Source organism: Hyalella azteca, unplaced genomic scaffold (genome assembly GCF_000764305.2).
Source record: "Hyalella azteca isolate HAZT.00-mixed unplaced genomic scaffold, Hazt_2.0.2 contig12758, whole genome shotgun sequence".
NCBI lineage: Eukaryota > Metazoa > Arthropoda > Malacostraca > Amphipoda > Hyalellidae > Hyalella > Hyalella azteca.
In genome coordinates, this window is record NW_025942706.1 from 102,526 (window position 1) to 116,631 (window position 14,106).

Consider the following 14,106-nt stretch of genomic DNA (forward strand, 5'->3'; position numbering starts at 1 on the left):
TGCTGTGGACATTTTTCCTTCTCTTTCAAGAACAGTCATTACTTTTGAGACGGTACTTCTAGAAACGTCAGGCATTCGGGAAGTTTCTGTCTCACTAGCTAGCACCTGCCATACGAGCACCAATGATTTGGCCTCTTCGAAAGTCAGAGAGGTTTGCTGTCATTTATAGGTTCTAACATGTTCAAAACTTACGATATCAAAATGTCAGGTGTTTCCCTTATTTTGTCCGACCCCCATATATATTCCTTATCTTTTATATTTAGGTAACGTAAACACCAAGCGCGACCAAATATGCACGATTACCAGCGTCATTTATCTTCTCAAATAACCCTTCTTTTAAATAATGTGGTGGATTAGCTGATAGAATAAAATTACAGCGCAATTAAATAATAAACAAACATGTTTTATTTGCAGGCCACATTTCACCCTCGCCAATCGCGGCCGTGGCCCCATTAAGCACTGTAGATTGTGCGTTATTAAAAAAAATATGATTCAGATCTAGTTCTTTAAGAAAGATTCTAATCTCAAAGATACGATTGAATAATAAATAAAAATGACAATAACACTGTATTAGTTTCTGGTGAACTGAACCAATTTATTGCGCGGCATAATCTGCGTGTATATTATAGAACACTTGAGGCAAGAATAAAAAAAAGTGTTTAAAATCGTGAGTGAGGCGAGAAGAGATCGCTTCAGAGTGAATGTATCAACAACGCGGTGTGTCTATTTACGTAAGACATGATTCAGTTGCTTATATAAAAAATGCACTGAACCTTTTGAAATGAATTGTACTGCTGTAAGGTGGGATGATGCACGATCAGGCTGAGAAGCACAACATGTAACGCATAATGCACTCAACGTCGCGAGGCATGACGTACCAGTCAGACGTGTTCATCGGAGACGACGATGGGGGAGGTATGGCAGAGCATTTAGAGTTCACTGAAGCCTCAAGACTTGCTGACACTCCAGAAATTCACAGGCGGCAACACAAGGATCTGTCGCACGTCACAAACTCGCCCAGCTCGTCGCGGGGCTCTGGCAGCACGTCGGTGGACGAGGGTAGTCGTAGAGTGAATTCGTCGCCGCACTCACGACGAAGCTCCCGCAAAACCGCGTCAGCAAGATCCGGCTGGGGGCTTCAGAGCCTCTACTCGCGCTTCACCAGGACCTTCCATAGAGCGTGGCGGGAAGTGCGCTTCAGGGGTGAGTACTCTATTAGTATTAAAACTGATATCTTAACTATTTACTGAAATCTGCAGTCACCAAACATTGGCTACGAAAATCCCTGGCAAATCACTAATGTACTCATTTACGTAGGCAAATGGTTAACTCTTTACCAACGTTTGGGAAACTTTAGTTAACAGTCTATGAGGTACGAATAACGTTGGCAGAGGTTGGTGAAACCGTAAGAATAACGCCAAATCTGCTGACGAAAAACTATACTCATCCGGCCTTGGGATACGACAAGCATCGACGAGGTTGATGTTTCCGAAAGCAATAAATAAACCATTCATAATGTCTATACAACCTCACTATAATACTTTTTGACGATTGGTGTAGAGAGTGGAGCGTATGAAAGCAGTGTAAAATAAATTAGGGAACTGCGAAAGAATCTTTCCATAAAATTTGAAAAGTTTTATTTTAGGTCGATTTAAAAAAACATAAATTTACTACGATTTACTTCCAATATTGAATGGCAGCCACAATTTTAAATGTGATAACTTTCCCTTCTCAATTAATTTGATGCTTCTATGAACATGACTAATATATTCAAGACACAAAATAATAGGTATTATACTTAATATATGAAGCAGACCAAAACATTTAGGACCTAAAATATGATATTCAAAGTAGTAACTAAGCCCGGTATGACTTCCGGCCAGGTAAGCATGCATGACACTGCATTGGAATATATGGAGACCTCAAAATTCGACCATATTTTTGCAGAGCTACCACTAAATTTTTAGCATCGGGGGAAATTTTTTTGTAATGGCGAATCGGAGCTATAGGAATGGTAAGTTGAGATGAGAATTGGCTGAAGGAGGAGATTTAGATAGATTGCTGCGATCGATGGAGCAACAAGGACCTTTGCAGGAAGTTATGTATATAAGGGCGGCTGGTATGCCGCGGAGTTTAATTAAGCCCCGGCGCGATGCTCCTAATCGCTTTACTAAACACGACTTATTTCGAGCACCGCTCGCCGCGCAGCCCTAAAATCTCAACCGAGGCAAAATCTCCGCAAAACCAACAGAGAGATCTCAAGACGATCGTCGTGATCTTTTCTCTGCATCTGACGACTGCAGCTGGAACGACTGCAGGTAAAAAATGACGGCACTCGATTTTCTCAGTAACTTTTGAGAGTTTCGCAGTAATCGGCCTCGGGGCAGCCGATAAAAAGCTCTCTATGTACCTAAATATTTGCGACTTCTTCGAATATAATCCATTGCTGCTCGCATCACCGGTTCTTTGTTGAGGAGAGATAGAGTGAAAGCTTCCAAGACTGAACTGCAACGCCTTTTACAATTTCGCTTTTATTTCGTCTTTCTGTTCTAAAAACCTGGTAGAGTAAATATATGAATATTCATAAAATATATATTAGAATAAAATCAGTGCTCTAAAGGAAAAATAAATTAATGTTTAACTCACATTCCTTTCAATGAAATGGTGAATTTATTTACCGATTTCTTTGTTTTCACATTATTGATGTAATGAACTTACGATTTATGCAGCTACTCACATCAGTCACATGTACATAAATTAGCTCCCTTCACGACGTGCAAAATTAGAGCGTGCATGACAAAACTGAGTGGCGCAGCGGCGCTCTTGAAGTAGATATCCTCATATAGTGGGAATGGCGTAGCAGACCAAAGCACGAACTATAAGAGGTACATCATATCCTGTAGCTGGGAAAACGCTTGGAAATAGCTCAGCACGCTCACGGATGAGGACGAGCAGCTGTTTCACATCTTGCAATTGAAATTACATCAACGATTAGTTAAACATAGAAATTAGCAGTATTAATGGGCTCATTTCTGTGTTAAAACAATTCCAAAACACGTTAGAAATTTGTGATTCAGTGAAATTAGGAGATTTAGAATTGAGTGTTAGTATCAACACAGATCAGTGTAATTGAAGACAAAACAAATTTTATACGTGGCTTCAACGGACATTCCTTGATCCCATTTAACTGATATTCAAACATTGTACCTCTAATGGCCTAACTTTTTAATACAACGAATTGGTGCGTGGTTAACCATACTGAGAATCATTTAGACAGAGAATACTAACTAAATAATATAGCATTGACGCGGATTTAGATCAGTTATAGAGACAAGCATGCATGCACATCGCTAAACACAAGAAGTAAGCGGCAAGAAAACCCTATCATTCCAGCGTTAAGAAGCGTTAAAAAAATGAAAAATCAACTTCATAAAATTAGCAAAAAAAGTATTGTAAATTTTGAGAAGAGCTATATTTCGCAGAGAAAGAAGTCCGTACAACGGTATCCGACTGAAATTCCACGCAGGTCTTTAGTTAATTTACGTTGTAGTCGCAAAGTTCTCTTCTCCGAGGTCTCCAAAATTAAATCAGAGTGATTATCTGCGCGATGGGAACTTCAAATTCGAGAAGAGCGGGCAATGATTTCAGTGCTCGTGTCTGGACTATTAAAAGAGAAGTTTTGGTAGTTGTGTTGGCAGACGGCGTGAGCTCCTCAGTGAAGCGCGAGTTGAGGCTAATTAAAATGATACATCGAGGCGGCACAGGAGAGCCCAATTTGTTCAGGACTGTGAGTGGAGATGCGATGAATTATTCAGGAAGGCGGGCAAAAAAAGCTAATCCTCCATGATGGAGCTTGGATTGCAGCTCCAGCACCACAGATGAGTTTCAGATTTTTGGCTGCCGAGCGAGGCCGCGACTCAAGATCTCCATTTGAAAATTATAACAGGAAACTTGCATTTTATCTCTTCTGCATATTTCTACAGACATGGCGATTGAGCAGCGGCTGGGACAGAAATTACATGTTTGCATTTAATTTGTTAGGACATCAAATGCAATCTATTCGGACAGATTGATAATAGCCATTGCATTACAGTTATTGATTATGATCATTATAATTAAATCGCAATAATACTCTTGAAGCTTTAAATACTTAAATTCGACTAATACTTTTGAAGCTTTTTTTAAACCTAATCTAAATACTTAATAATATTGAAGACGGTATTCTTAGTTACATTTAACTTAATAATGAAACACATAGAATGTGTGTAATCATTAGATTTCACTAATCATTATTAATTGTTTTGGACTCAATGAATCCTTATATTAAAATATCTTGTCTCTAAAGCAACGATTGTTACAGGCTAGGAATGGATCGCCTTGCTCATGAAGTGTAACGACTATATGAACATCTAACACGAGAAAGCAATATAGAGAGTCGAGAAAGTAAAACTGCGCAAACGATCAAAAACCAATTCCATAGACGCGGTGCTTTGAAAAGGCAGTTCGGGCGAAGCCAGATTTATACGCGTGTGATGTCCTTCCTGCACACACCAGCAGTTCCAAACCTGGACTTCACCACTGAATGTAACTTAATTGCGAGTCCAAACTTCCTTCCGTAAGTTTGAGCATTAATTGTTCAACATCGTAATGAGAGGTTCTTCTGAAATACTCCTCACTGTGTTTCTGCTGGCGACCAAACATGACCGACGTCAAAACTCACCAGCGGTTGCTAATTTGGGAGACTTAATTAGGCTCTGTCTGTACACGAGGATCGCGCCCGCAACGGTAAATATTCAGAAGAAACCTAATAGGATAAGAGTGGGTCTGGCTAATTTGCTACGTTGCTTCATTTGTCATTTCATCAAATAATGAAACTCTAAAATTAGGACACATCCTGCTCAGGGATATTATAAAACACTCAATTGTCGTCAGGAAGACACGAGTTATAGATCCTTGTCACGCACTGGGAATAGGTACATTTTATACTCCACTTCTTGTGAATGTTAAATTTAAATATAGTTACAAAATAATGACAGAGAAATTGCATTCTATATTTTTCCTACATGCAGCCGTTTCCATGCAATTTATTTCACACGTTTCAGTTCACGTAAAACTGCGTTGAACTGTAAAGAAAAACCTTTCATTGAACTTTTGCAACACGAACATTTCCTTCCCGACGAATTAAGGTATATTAATATGAGTACTTGACAAGGCAGCCGAGGAAAATAACCCCTCTTGTTAATGCACAATCCAGCCCCTCACCACAAAATGTTCTTCTATTTTCCAGACAGCGTGCATGGGATGTTCGAGTCATGCAAGAAGTCATGCAAGAAGTTTTCCCTCGTCACGAGGAGTGAGCGTTGTCGCTTCTGACAGCGTATCATGAGGGAGGGAGGAAATTACTTCTTTCGTAATCAGCATTGACACGCATTTTTATCTTCGTTGAACCACAACATACTGGGAATGAAGTCAAAGCTATCAATTAGCAATCAGAGGATATAGGATGGAACGAGAGGAAAAATCGCGCGAAGCATCCGATGAGTCAATAGAGAGAAATGAAAGGTACCAACCGCCCAGTTTTTAGAGAAGTTGAATAGGCGGGTAGCTCTGGGGTATAGAACAGGGTCGATGTCATCCATACCCACACTATTCGAAATGTGCACACACATTAAAAACTTTATGCAAGGAAATAGAGACTTAGAACTGCTGGTTCTGAGGCAAGGAAAGAGCAAACTTGTATCGCGGAGCGCTTCGCAGCTTATACGTGCACATTCATAGCAGTTCTGCTGACAGCAATTCACAGGTGCATAGACTAAGCAGCTGAGCTCACAGAGATGGGCAGTGAAGAGAGAGGCTTATACACATCCGGTAAACAGTGTACATAATCGCGGCGCTCTCAGTTCGGCTGTACGAACAGAGCTCACCTCACTGCCAGGCCGCTCTTGCTCCCGATACAGATCTTCACTGCAACCTCCGCAGCGGCGGCTATACCACGCGCAGAACAGTGAATGGGTCGTATTTAAAAATATTATGCTTTTAAAAATTACTTTTTACAGACAACACTTTCAAAGAGGCCAGTGTCTCTGGTGTTACACATATACAACGAATTTTTTATTATTTTTTTAATAATAAAAATATATATCTTAAAAAATTATAATATTAAAAAATATTTTAAAATTTTTTTAATTGTTTATTCTGTCAATGGATTCGAGCATTGTTACGAAAGTGTGCAAAATTTCAGATCGATTAGACAAGTACAAGTTTGTTAAATATCGATTACACGCCTTTTTAGCCACTGCACGAGCAGACGTAGCACTGATACATGCTTTTGACGGGGCAAACTGGGCCATGATGACCCACATAGGGCACAAAATGCATCGCTATCAGTCATTTCTTTGAGTTCAGACGTACGCACGTCGCGCCCATCGGAACAGACTACACCAAGAATTTCTACTTGACTCGCACGAGGTTCTGTTAGTTTCGCTACCAGGATCATCTTCATTGAGGTAGCCCGCTGTAGTATTTCGGGTTACTTTATTGACAACTGCTCAAATAATACAATAACTTATATTATTATACGAAGTTACCGTCTAGTATATAAAATTCCAGCACGAAATTAGATTCTTTTTCTCATTAGTGCCGCCGGGTGAAATTTCCCCCTTCCAGTCAAGTTTTCTTTGCATTTTCTTTGAGCACTTTTTTTCTTTCTTTACAAAGAGAAGATGAATGTAGAGCAGTTTATCCAGCCGCGGATATAAAGGGAATGGCTGTGGATCTCAGGCCTGGGAACTTCGTGAGACTCAGAATGTCAACATGGGGAAGTGTTCTGTTTTTTGCTGGTTCGCAACAAATATTGTCCTAACAAGCAAGTACAAGTATTTCAATTCCGTTCGTTAAAACAGTTCAAGCTGGATGTATGATGTTAGTGCAGTTCTTCCATCGAATAATAGTTTACACGTTGTAAACGGTAAACCTATCTGTTTACATAGAATGTAGAATAGCCAATAGTGAACACAATAAAAGGTAGTGGTTGACTGACAGCTAGGCGTTATTTTTAGACTGATAATAGTTATCATAGTTGGAGAGAGAGGTCAGATTTTTACCCGGCATTTTTTATCTTACACTTCACGATCTTAGTATGTGCATGTCTGCCCGATACGCCAACAATTTCTGGTGAATCGTGTAGGCAATAATCAAATGTACCTCGAAAGCCTGCAGTGCTAAGATCAGGAAAAGAACCAAAGGACGAGCAGGCAAGAGGTGCGCTAAGCAAATCAAGTGCGTTGCCCGAGCATCTATCGAGCGACGCTGCAGAAGAAGCAACAATGGCCTCATTACAGCCAAGACAGATAACAATGCCTACGCAGTGACGCATTCTGCTTATATATCCATTCATGCGCAATGTATGACTAAGATAATCCAAGCTCATCCGTCAATTCCGGATCAATTACGGAAGAGTAATGAGTACGTTATAAATAAAATATACGCTCGCTTAAAACAAACTGTTCACATCAGGACTTACATCTGAGATGATTACTCTAACGTCCAATTTACTAACGTCCAATTTAGTTTACCGTCCAATTTACTTTGAACACTGAGATAACATAGATGAATGCACCGAAACAGAAGGTTCATATTCCTGCAAAGTATATACGTTTCTTGCCTAGGGTACCCATGATCACGATTCGTACTATACAAAGCTTCTCGATTGCAGTATACGTTCGCACTCACGCGCGTACAGCACTAGCCGGTTCAACAAACCGAGACAAGATGAGGAAGATCTTACAGCTCGGACCTCAATCGAATTGGCTAGACGACCGTTAACATGGCAGCAAGAAGCCAGGGTTGCAGGACAATAAATTTTAGGCGCATCAACGGTGGCCCTTGAATGGCCGGCGATGACCACCGAATTTCCGCGCATCATTTGCGCTGAGGCGGGACTTGGTCGTGCAAGGAATGGTCGCTGGATCTCACGGATCGCGGCTCTAGAACAGATGAAGCGGCTCCTGAGGCTATTCCCTGCATTTGCAATGCTAAACAAGCCATCCATCTCGACGCCCAAGCGGTAGCCCCAACTTCGAGGGCTATTCCCTGCAGGGCGGTTAGAGTGAACACAAAATCGGACGCTGCGGCGCTCGATCCTAACGCGAATTGTCAGGCGAGATTCAATTTTCGCCCTGAGCACGTCGCCGCGACTGTTACATGCTATGAACGAAACATATATTGTTTGAAAGATATTATTCATTTTTGTACCAAATGAACTCACAACTCGAAAACAGAAAGTTTTGAGACAGCACTACCTCTTTCTTTCTAAATTAAGAAGAAGAAGAGTAAAAAAAAGGGTTGTCCATAAAATGTGTGTTAGAGAAGTAAGAATTTAAACGAAATACTTTATTCATTTATAGCGTTAACTAGACACCTACAAATAATTAATTCTTAAACTAAATATTCATGCGGAATATGAGCTATAGTTGGATTAATCAATTTAATCAACACCGTCATTCTTAATGTGATAAGCGTCGCTCATAACGACATGCAAATTAACGAGGGTGTCCGCTTACAGCTGACAACTGTTTAATGTCTGTAACAAAGTTCTCTCGTTGTTATGGAAAGAAATGCAGGTGACTGGCACTAATTGTGATAAGTGGAAGTGAAAGCATTAAGTGGGACCAATTACTTAGCTCCATGACACAGGAAGAGCAGTGACAGCAGCAGCAGGAGCTGTGCACGGCTGTGCGCATTATACATGGCAAGCAATGCGTGCCGTCGTTTTGTGATCCGGTCGTTTGTAAGCGAACGAGACTGACGACGTCGTAAAGGACGATACAATCTGTGCAATGGCATTCTTTTTTACGCACAAATGCACCAGCAGCACCACAGTCGAACAATGCAGCACCGATGAACACGATAAACGTCTTCTTTGTATCCGAGTAACGAGAAGTAATGATGTAAATTTAAAAGGATCCCTTAACAATATTCTGAAACAAAGTGAACAGACGCATTCACAACTCGCACGATAACTTTTCATACGTTTCAAATTTTTGCAAAAGAAAAACTGAAAGGCAAAAAATTCTAAAACAATCAAAATGCAGAAAAGTTATGCCTCATCTCTGTCTCTTAATCAGAATGTAATCATCTCTGTTTGTAGAGTGAAGATCTAAAATATGCTGGTCTAATAAACGGAAATTGAAAATCTGACTAAGGTAATGCGTTAATAATATAAAACAGCGCATTAAAGAAATATCTTCGAGAGAGAAGGGGCTTCTCCATGATTGCGTCCAACCGGAAAATGTGAGAGTCATTGAGATGAATGTTGGCTCCGAGAGCTCTCCAAGGAAGAAAAAATATCCTTATTTCCGTAAGAGGCAAATTTAGTCATTGGAAAATTCCAAACGGTAATTATAGTGAAACTTTTTTATATTTCCGTTGAAATCGGAACGAGAACTGTTAAAATATTTTATATTTAAATGTATTCAGCAAAAAAAAAAATGAAAAGACAAATTTTAAAGGCCGGTATGAAGAAAGGTTTCACCAATCTTGTTAGTTATTGTAGACCTGAAGTTTGAATGAACATGTCTATGAATGTTAATGGCTTCAGGTTGTTGCAGGAGTACAGTTAGAAATGTGGCACCTGGACATATCTATACGCTGCCCCAATGGAGCAAACGCACGGCATAATGCGGTAAATTCAAATAATGAAGCTGCTAAATAATGGCCACTCTGTAATTACGCCCTAAATAGAAAAGGCGAACTGAACAAGCACTCATTGACTGACATTTTTAATACGGTAACATAGTGGAGCATTGGTCCTAAACTGGGAGTACTTTTACCGAGATGATGATATCCGCTGAATCAGCAGGTAGTTACAACCAAGTCATTCCTTCCCTTGAATAGAAAACGACTAGGTGAATATAACACGAGAACATAACTGGGCAAATATAACATGAATAGGTGAATATAAAACGACTAGGTGAATATAACATGACTAGGGGAACACGACTAGGGGAACACGACTAGGAGAATATAACACGACTAGGGGAATATAACACGACTAGGGGAATATATATAACATGACTAGGTGAATATAACACGACTAGGGGAATATAACATGACTAGGTGAAAATAACATGACTAGGTGAATACAAAATGACTAGGTGAATATAACATGACTAGGTGAATACAACATGACTAGGTGAATATAACACGACTAGGTGAATATAACACGACTAGGGGAATATAACATGACTAGGTGAAAATAACATGACTAGGTGAAAATAACATGACTAGGTGAATATAAAATAAATAAAAAACTTTTAAAAACCACGTTTTCGTAACGGACAAAAAAGAAAAACATTTACTCTTACATAACATTTAAGTTATGTATGTAAAATGTTATGTAATGTTATGTAAGAGTAAATGTTTTTCTTTTTTGTCCGTTAAGAAAACGTGGTTTTTAAAAGTTTTTTTATTAACATTAAAGTTATGTAAAAGTTTATGTATTGTTATGTAAGAGTAAATGTTTTTCTTTTTTGTCCGTTAAGAAAACGTGGTTTTTAAAAGTTTTTTTTTTATTCATTTTATTTCACTATTTTTAGTTTTGTAAAAACCAGAAAAACGTGGTTTTTAAAAAATTTTTAATATCTCTTTATTTTCGACTTTTTAAATAGCAATTTTAGCAATTCAAATCAATTTCCAAGGTGCCAAGTGTGGATGTTCGAGAAAAAAACTCAATTCCTAACCGTGAATTTTTAGTTTTTTTTTTTTTTTCAACATTTAAAAAAATGTTAAATCATTATTTCTCATGATCAAATCTTGAATTGTTAGGCAGCATAAATATGCATGCCAAATTTCAACTTACTAGGATGTTTAGAAGTGCTCTAAATTAAGGTTTGCATTTTTGATGACAGACACACACGAAACGATGTCAAGAAAAAACGTGGTAATAACACGACGAACAGAACTGAATGAGACGCGACCACATGAATAGAACAAGAATACAGGAACACTTCTAGTAAAAATTTGGGGGAAAACAAAGTTATTTGAAAAAAGACGACCACCAATCGGTGGAAATTTTATCTTTTATACTGCTGTTCCAGGTGCTTAGTGATAGAAGCTTTGTTCTGTCCCTAAGTCCTGAGAATGCTATATATAAAAATGAATTAGTGAAAAAATTACATTTAAAGTAAAGTTGTGATAGGATATCAGCGAGAATGATAAGACGACGAGAGCGTATTATATGTTTCATGCCATTAATCGCCAATCTTAGAAATGGAAAGTTTGATACAACGTTTGTCCTGAAGCTGCTTATTTTGACATTTCTAAAACAAGTTAAAGAATGACCGAAAACTTGAGGAAATTAATTAATTGAGTCTGTACATGATTTAAACACAACAATAAATTGTGCGAAGTCGTTGGTTCAGCGCAAAAGTTATTTAAAGTCGCTATACATCTGGACATGAGCGCATACATGCGGCGGATGTCAAAACAGCGCCGCTACTCTGCTGATGCTTGATGCAATAACAACGCGCGCTTCGCTTACTAGAGCAAACTTAACAATTGCTTACCTCACTCGCAACTTCCGACCAACTCGAGTAAGCGTCAACTCTGGAGGAATATTTCTGCCTCGTCAGCTGACACAATAAAGTAAATGTGCTGCCGCTCCTCGCTTCATGTCAACAGAGGCTCGCCGCACTCATCGCGGGGTAAGAACATCCAATCTTCTTCTTGCGTATTCAACAGTTTGAATACTTGATGGAAAATTCAACGGAGCAGGCATGAACAGCAACTCAAATCTTCATTTCGAATTTGATTTTCTTTATTGGAAAAATTATGCAGTTGTAAAAAATTATGAGATATCTAAACGCAGAGGTAACTTTTTAAAAAAATTTTGAAACTACCAAATTGTAGTCGGACAAATAAAATCAACCTTACTCAGAATATATATTAAATTGCCTTGTATGGCGATGGACATAGTTGATTGCAATGTATGCTGGCAATCATTTAGTAATTTTATTTATGAAACGTTCTGCTTGCAGGAGCAGAACATTCATGGAATAAAATGTCCGTTATTATAGAGGGAAAAATGCATGCTATAAGCAGTGTCGCACAGGAGAAGGTGAAAGTAGCTAGTGCACTTAGAGTTTAATAGCCACCTTTGAAGTCAAGAGAGAGAACGGGGTTACTGAACAAGATAAATTTTATCACGCATTACTGTATTTGAAGAAATGACCTGCAACTATCTGGCGGCCGATTAATGTTGCTGACACTTCTATATGATGAGTGAAAAATCTTTTTATTTTGGAAATATGTACGGTAAATGCTTATTATTCTTAAACTACAAAATTATTGCTTGTCAAAAATATTATATTTGCTGCTCCCATTTCCAAATCGCTAGAGCTAATATGACACCTTTCATTTATGCCGATGAATTAAAATCCCTGAAGTAGTGATTTGCGTTGCACTTCATTTCTATTCAGGCTTATTTATCCCAATCTACGAATTATCTATGATGCTATTTATGCCAAAAATTTCATATATTTCATTGCTCAATAAAGTCTGAGCACCGCAGAACCATTCGCCTACAGGCCTCGTACCTAAATAAAAAGTTTTAAGTGAAGCGTAACTTAGATGACTGGCGAAATAAGTTACGTCGTCGTTAAGTTTACACTGTTCGATTATAGCAACTTCGGCCTGCCGTACATAAATAGAGAAGAAGGCCGGACCAGGTACGATTGCTTCAGGAGAAGAACTGTTCAGCTGATCTAGAACAATAGGAATCCATCCACTAGGAACTTCTAAACCACAGAAACTTTTACGACGGCCAGCCGTTGCAAACTTTTAGCAAGAGGCAGGAAGGGGAAGACAAAATAAAAAAATACCTAGAGGGGCATCAAGTCGTTATGGGTCGATGTCTTCTGGCTTAAGAGGGAAGAGAAAGGGACGAGCGTGAGAGGGTGGAAACGCAAGATCGAGGTATTTGTTACCGAGGCTTCGTTTCGAGTTGCTGTCGGGGAAGTAGTCAAGTTGATTTACGACCTCTTTAGTCTGGAACACCTAAAAACTAACAGCACTTTGTCTACACCTATATCTACTCGCAACTACGACAGGGGCTGGATCTTTAAATGATTGATGCTGCTACGTGATGAAGATACAGCATAGATGCAACAAAAGATAGGAAATGACAATAAATTCCTGCGAGAAAATGGTGAAGAAAGCTATCATGGATACAACAATGCACACTACCCATGCAAGCGAACCAAACGAGTTATCAACGGTATTGCTTATTCTTCAGTGAGGAAGTGCAGTCAGTAAATATTGAAACAATAGATATTTTATGCTAAATTGCAGGCCAAACAACAAGCAGTTACATGATCTATGGTCCAAAAATCATGCTTCTATTACAATACTTCACAATTCAATGTGCACGATGCATCATGTCAATGCTACAACCTTTGATGAGTACTCTTAAAAAAATAATTCATTTACGAGGCACGTTAAATGTTTTTCTCTGTACATTGTAAGAATGTTCCTGCGTCATTGACAAATTAAGTTGCGAGTCAAGTTAACGAGTTAAGTTGATTTGTCAAGTTACAAATTAAATTGACAAATTAAGTTACGGCTTAATTTATCAGATTAAACGAAAGGTCAGCTCTCATCACCTCTCTCTACAGTCTACACGATGTAGGATAATATTTCAATTTACCAGTGCAAGTTCAGCACCAGAATTGATTTTCATGTTTGCCAGCATGACGTCACTGAGCAGTGAACTGTGTGTGTCAGCACTAGACCGCTAGGTCACGTCAGCGTCGACCTAAATCACGGGTCATTTACGACGAGCACCTAATTCACTACCACGGACGAGACGAACGCCTCGACAAACTCTGCGAGCAGCAACGGACGCCTCGAGTCTCGCGTAATTAACACGAGCAGGCAGATGAAAGGCCTGCCAGGCATGCATCACTAGGCAAATCGTACGGGCAAGGAAACTACACGAAGCGAGCAGCAAGATGGAAGACGGACTCAACATAAACAAGCCAGACCTCCGCCAGCTCAAACGGGATTTCTAGGGGGTATCAAAACTATTCCTAACAGGGTCAATAATTATCT

The 14,106-nt window shown here is 39.1% G+C and overlaps 1 protein-coding gene across 1 annotated transcript in view; it reads left to right on the forward strand.

The window, feature by feature from the left end:
- Positions 1–569: 569 nt before the first annotated feature.
- The window catches only part of LOC108667578 (Kv channel-interacting protein 1), a 45,797-nt gene continuing 32,260 nt past the window's right edge, over positions 570–14,106 (forward strand). Inside the window, exon 1 of the mRNA XM_047883370.1 lies at positions 570–1,203. Within this exon, the coding sequence (XP_047739326.1) occupies positions 849–1,203 (355 nt within the window). The 5' untranslated portion in view covers positions 570–848. The remainder of the gene's footprint in view (positions 1,204–14,106) is intronic.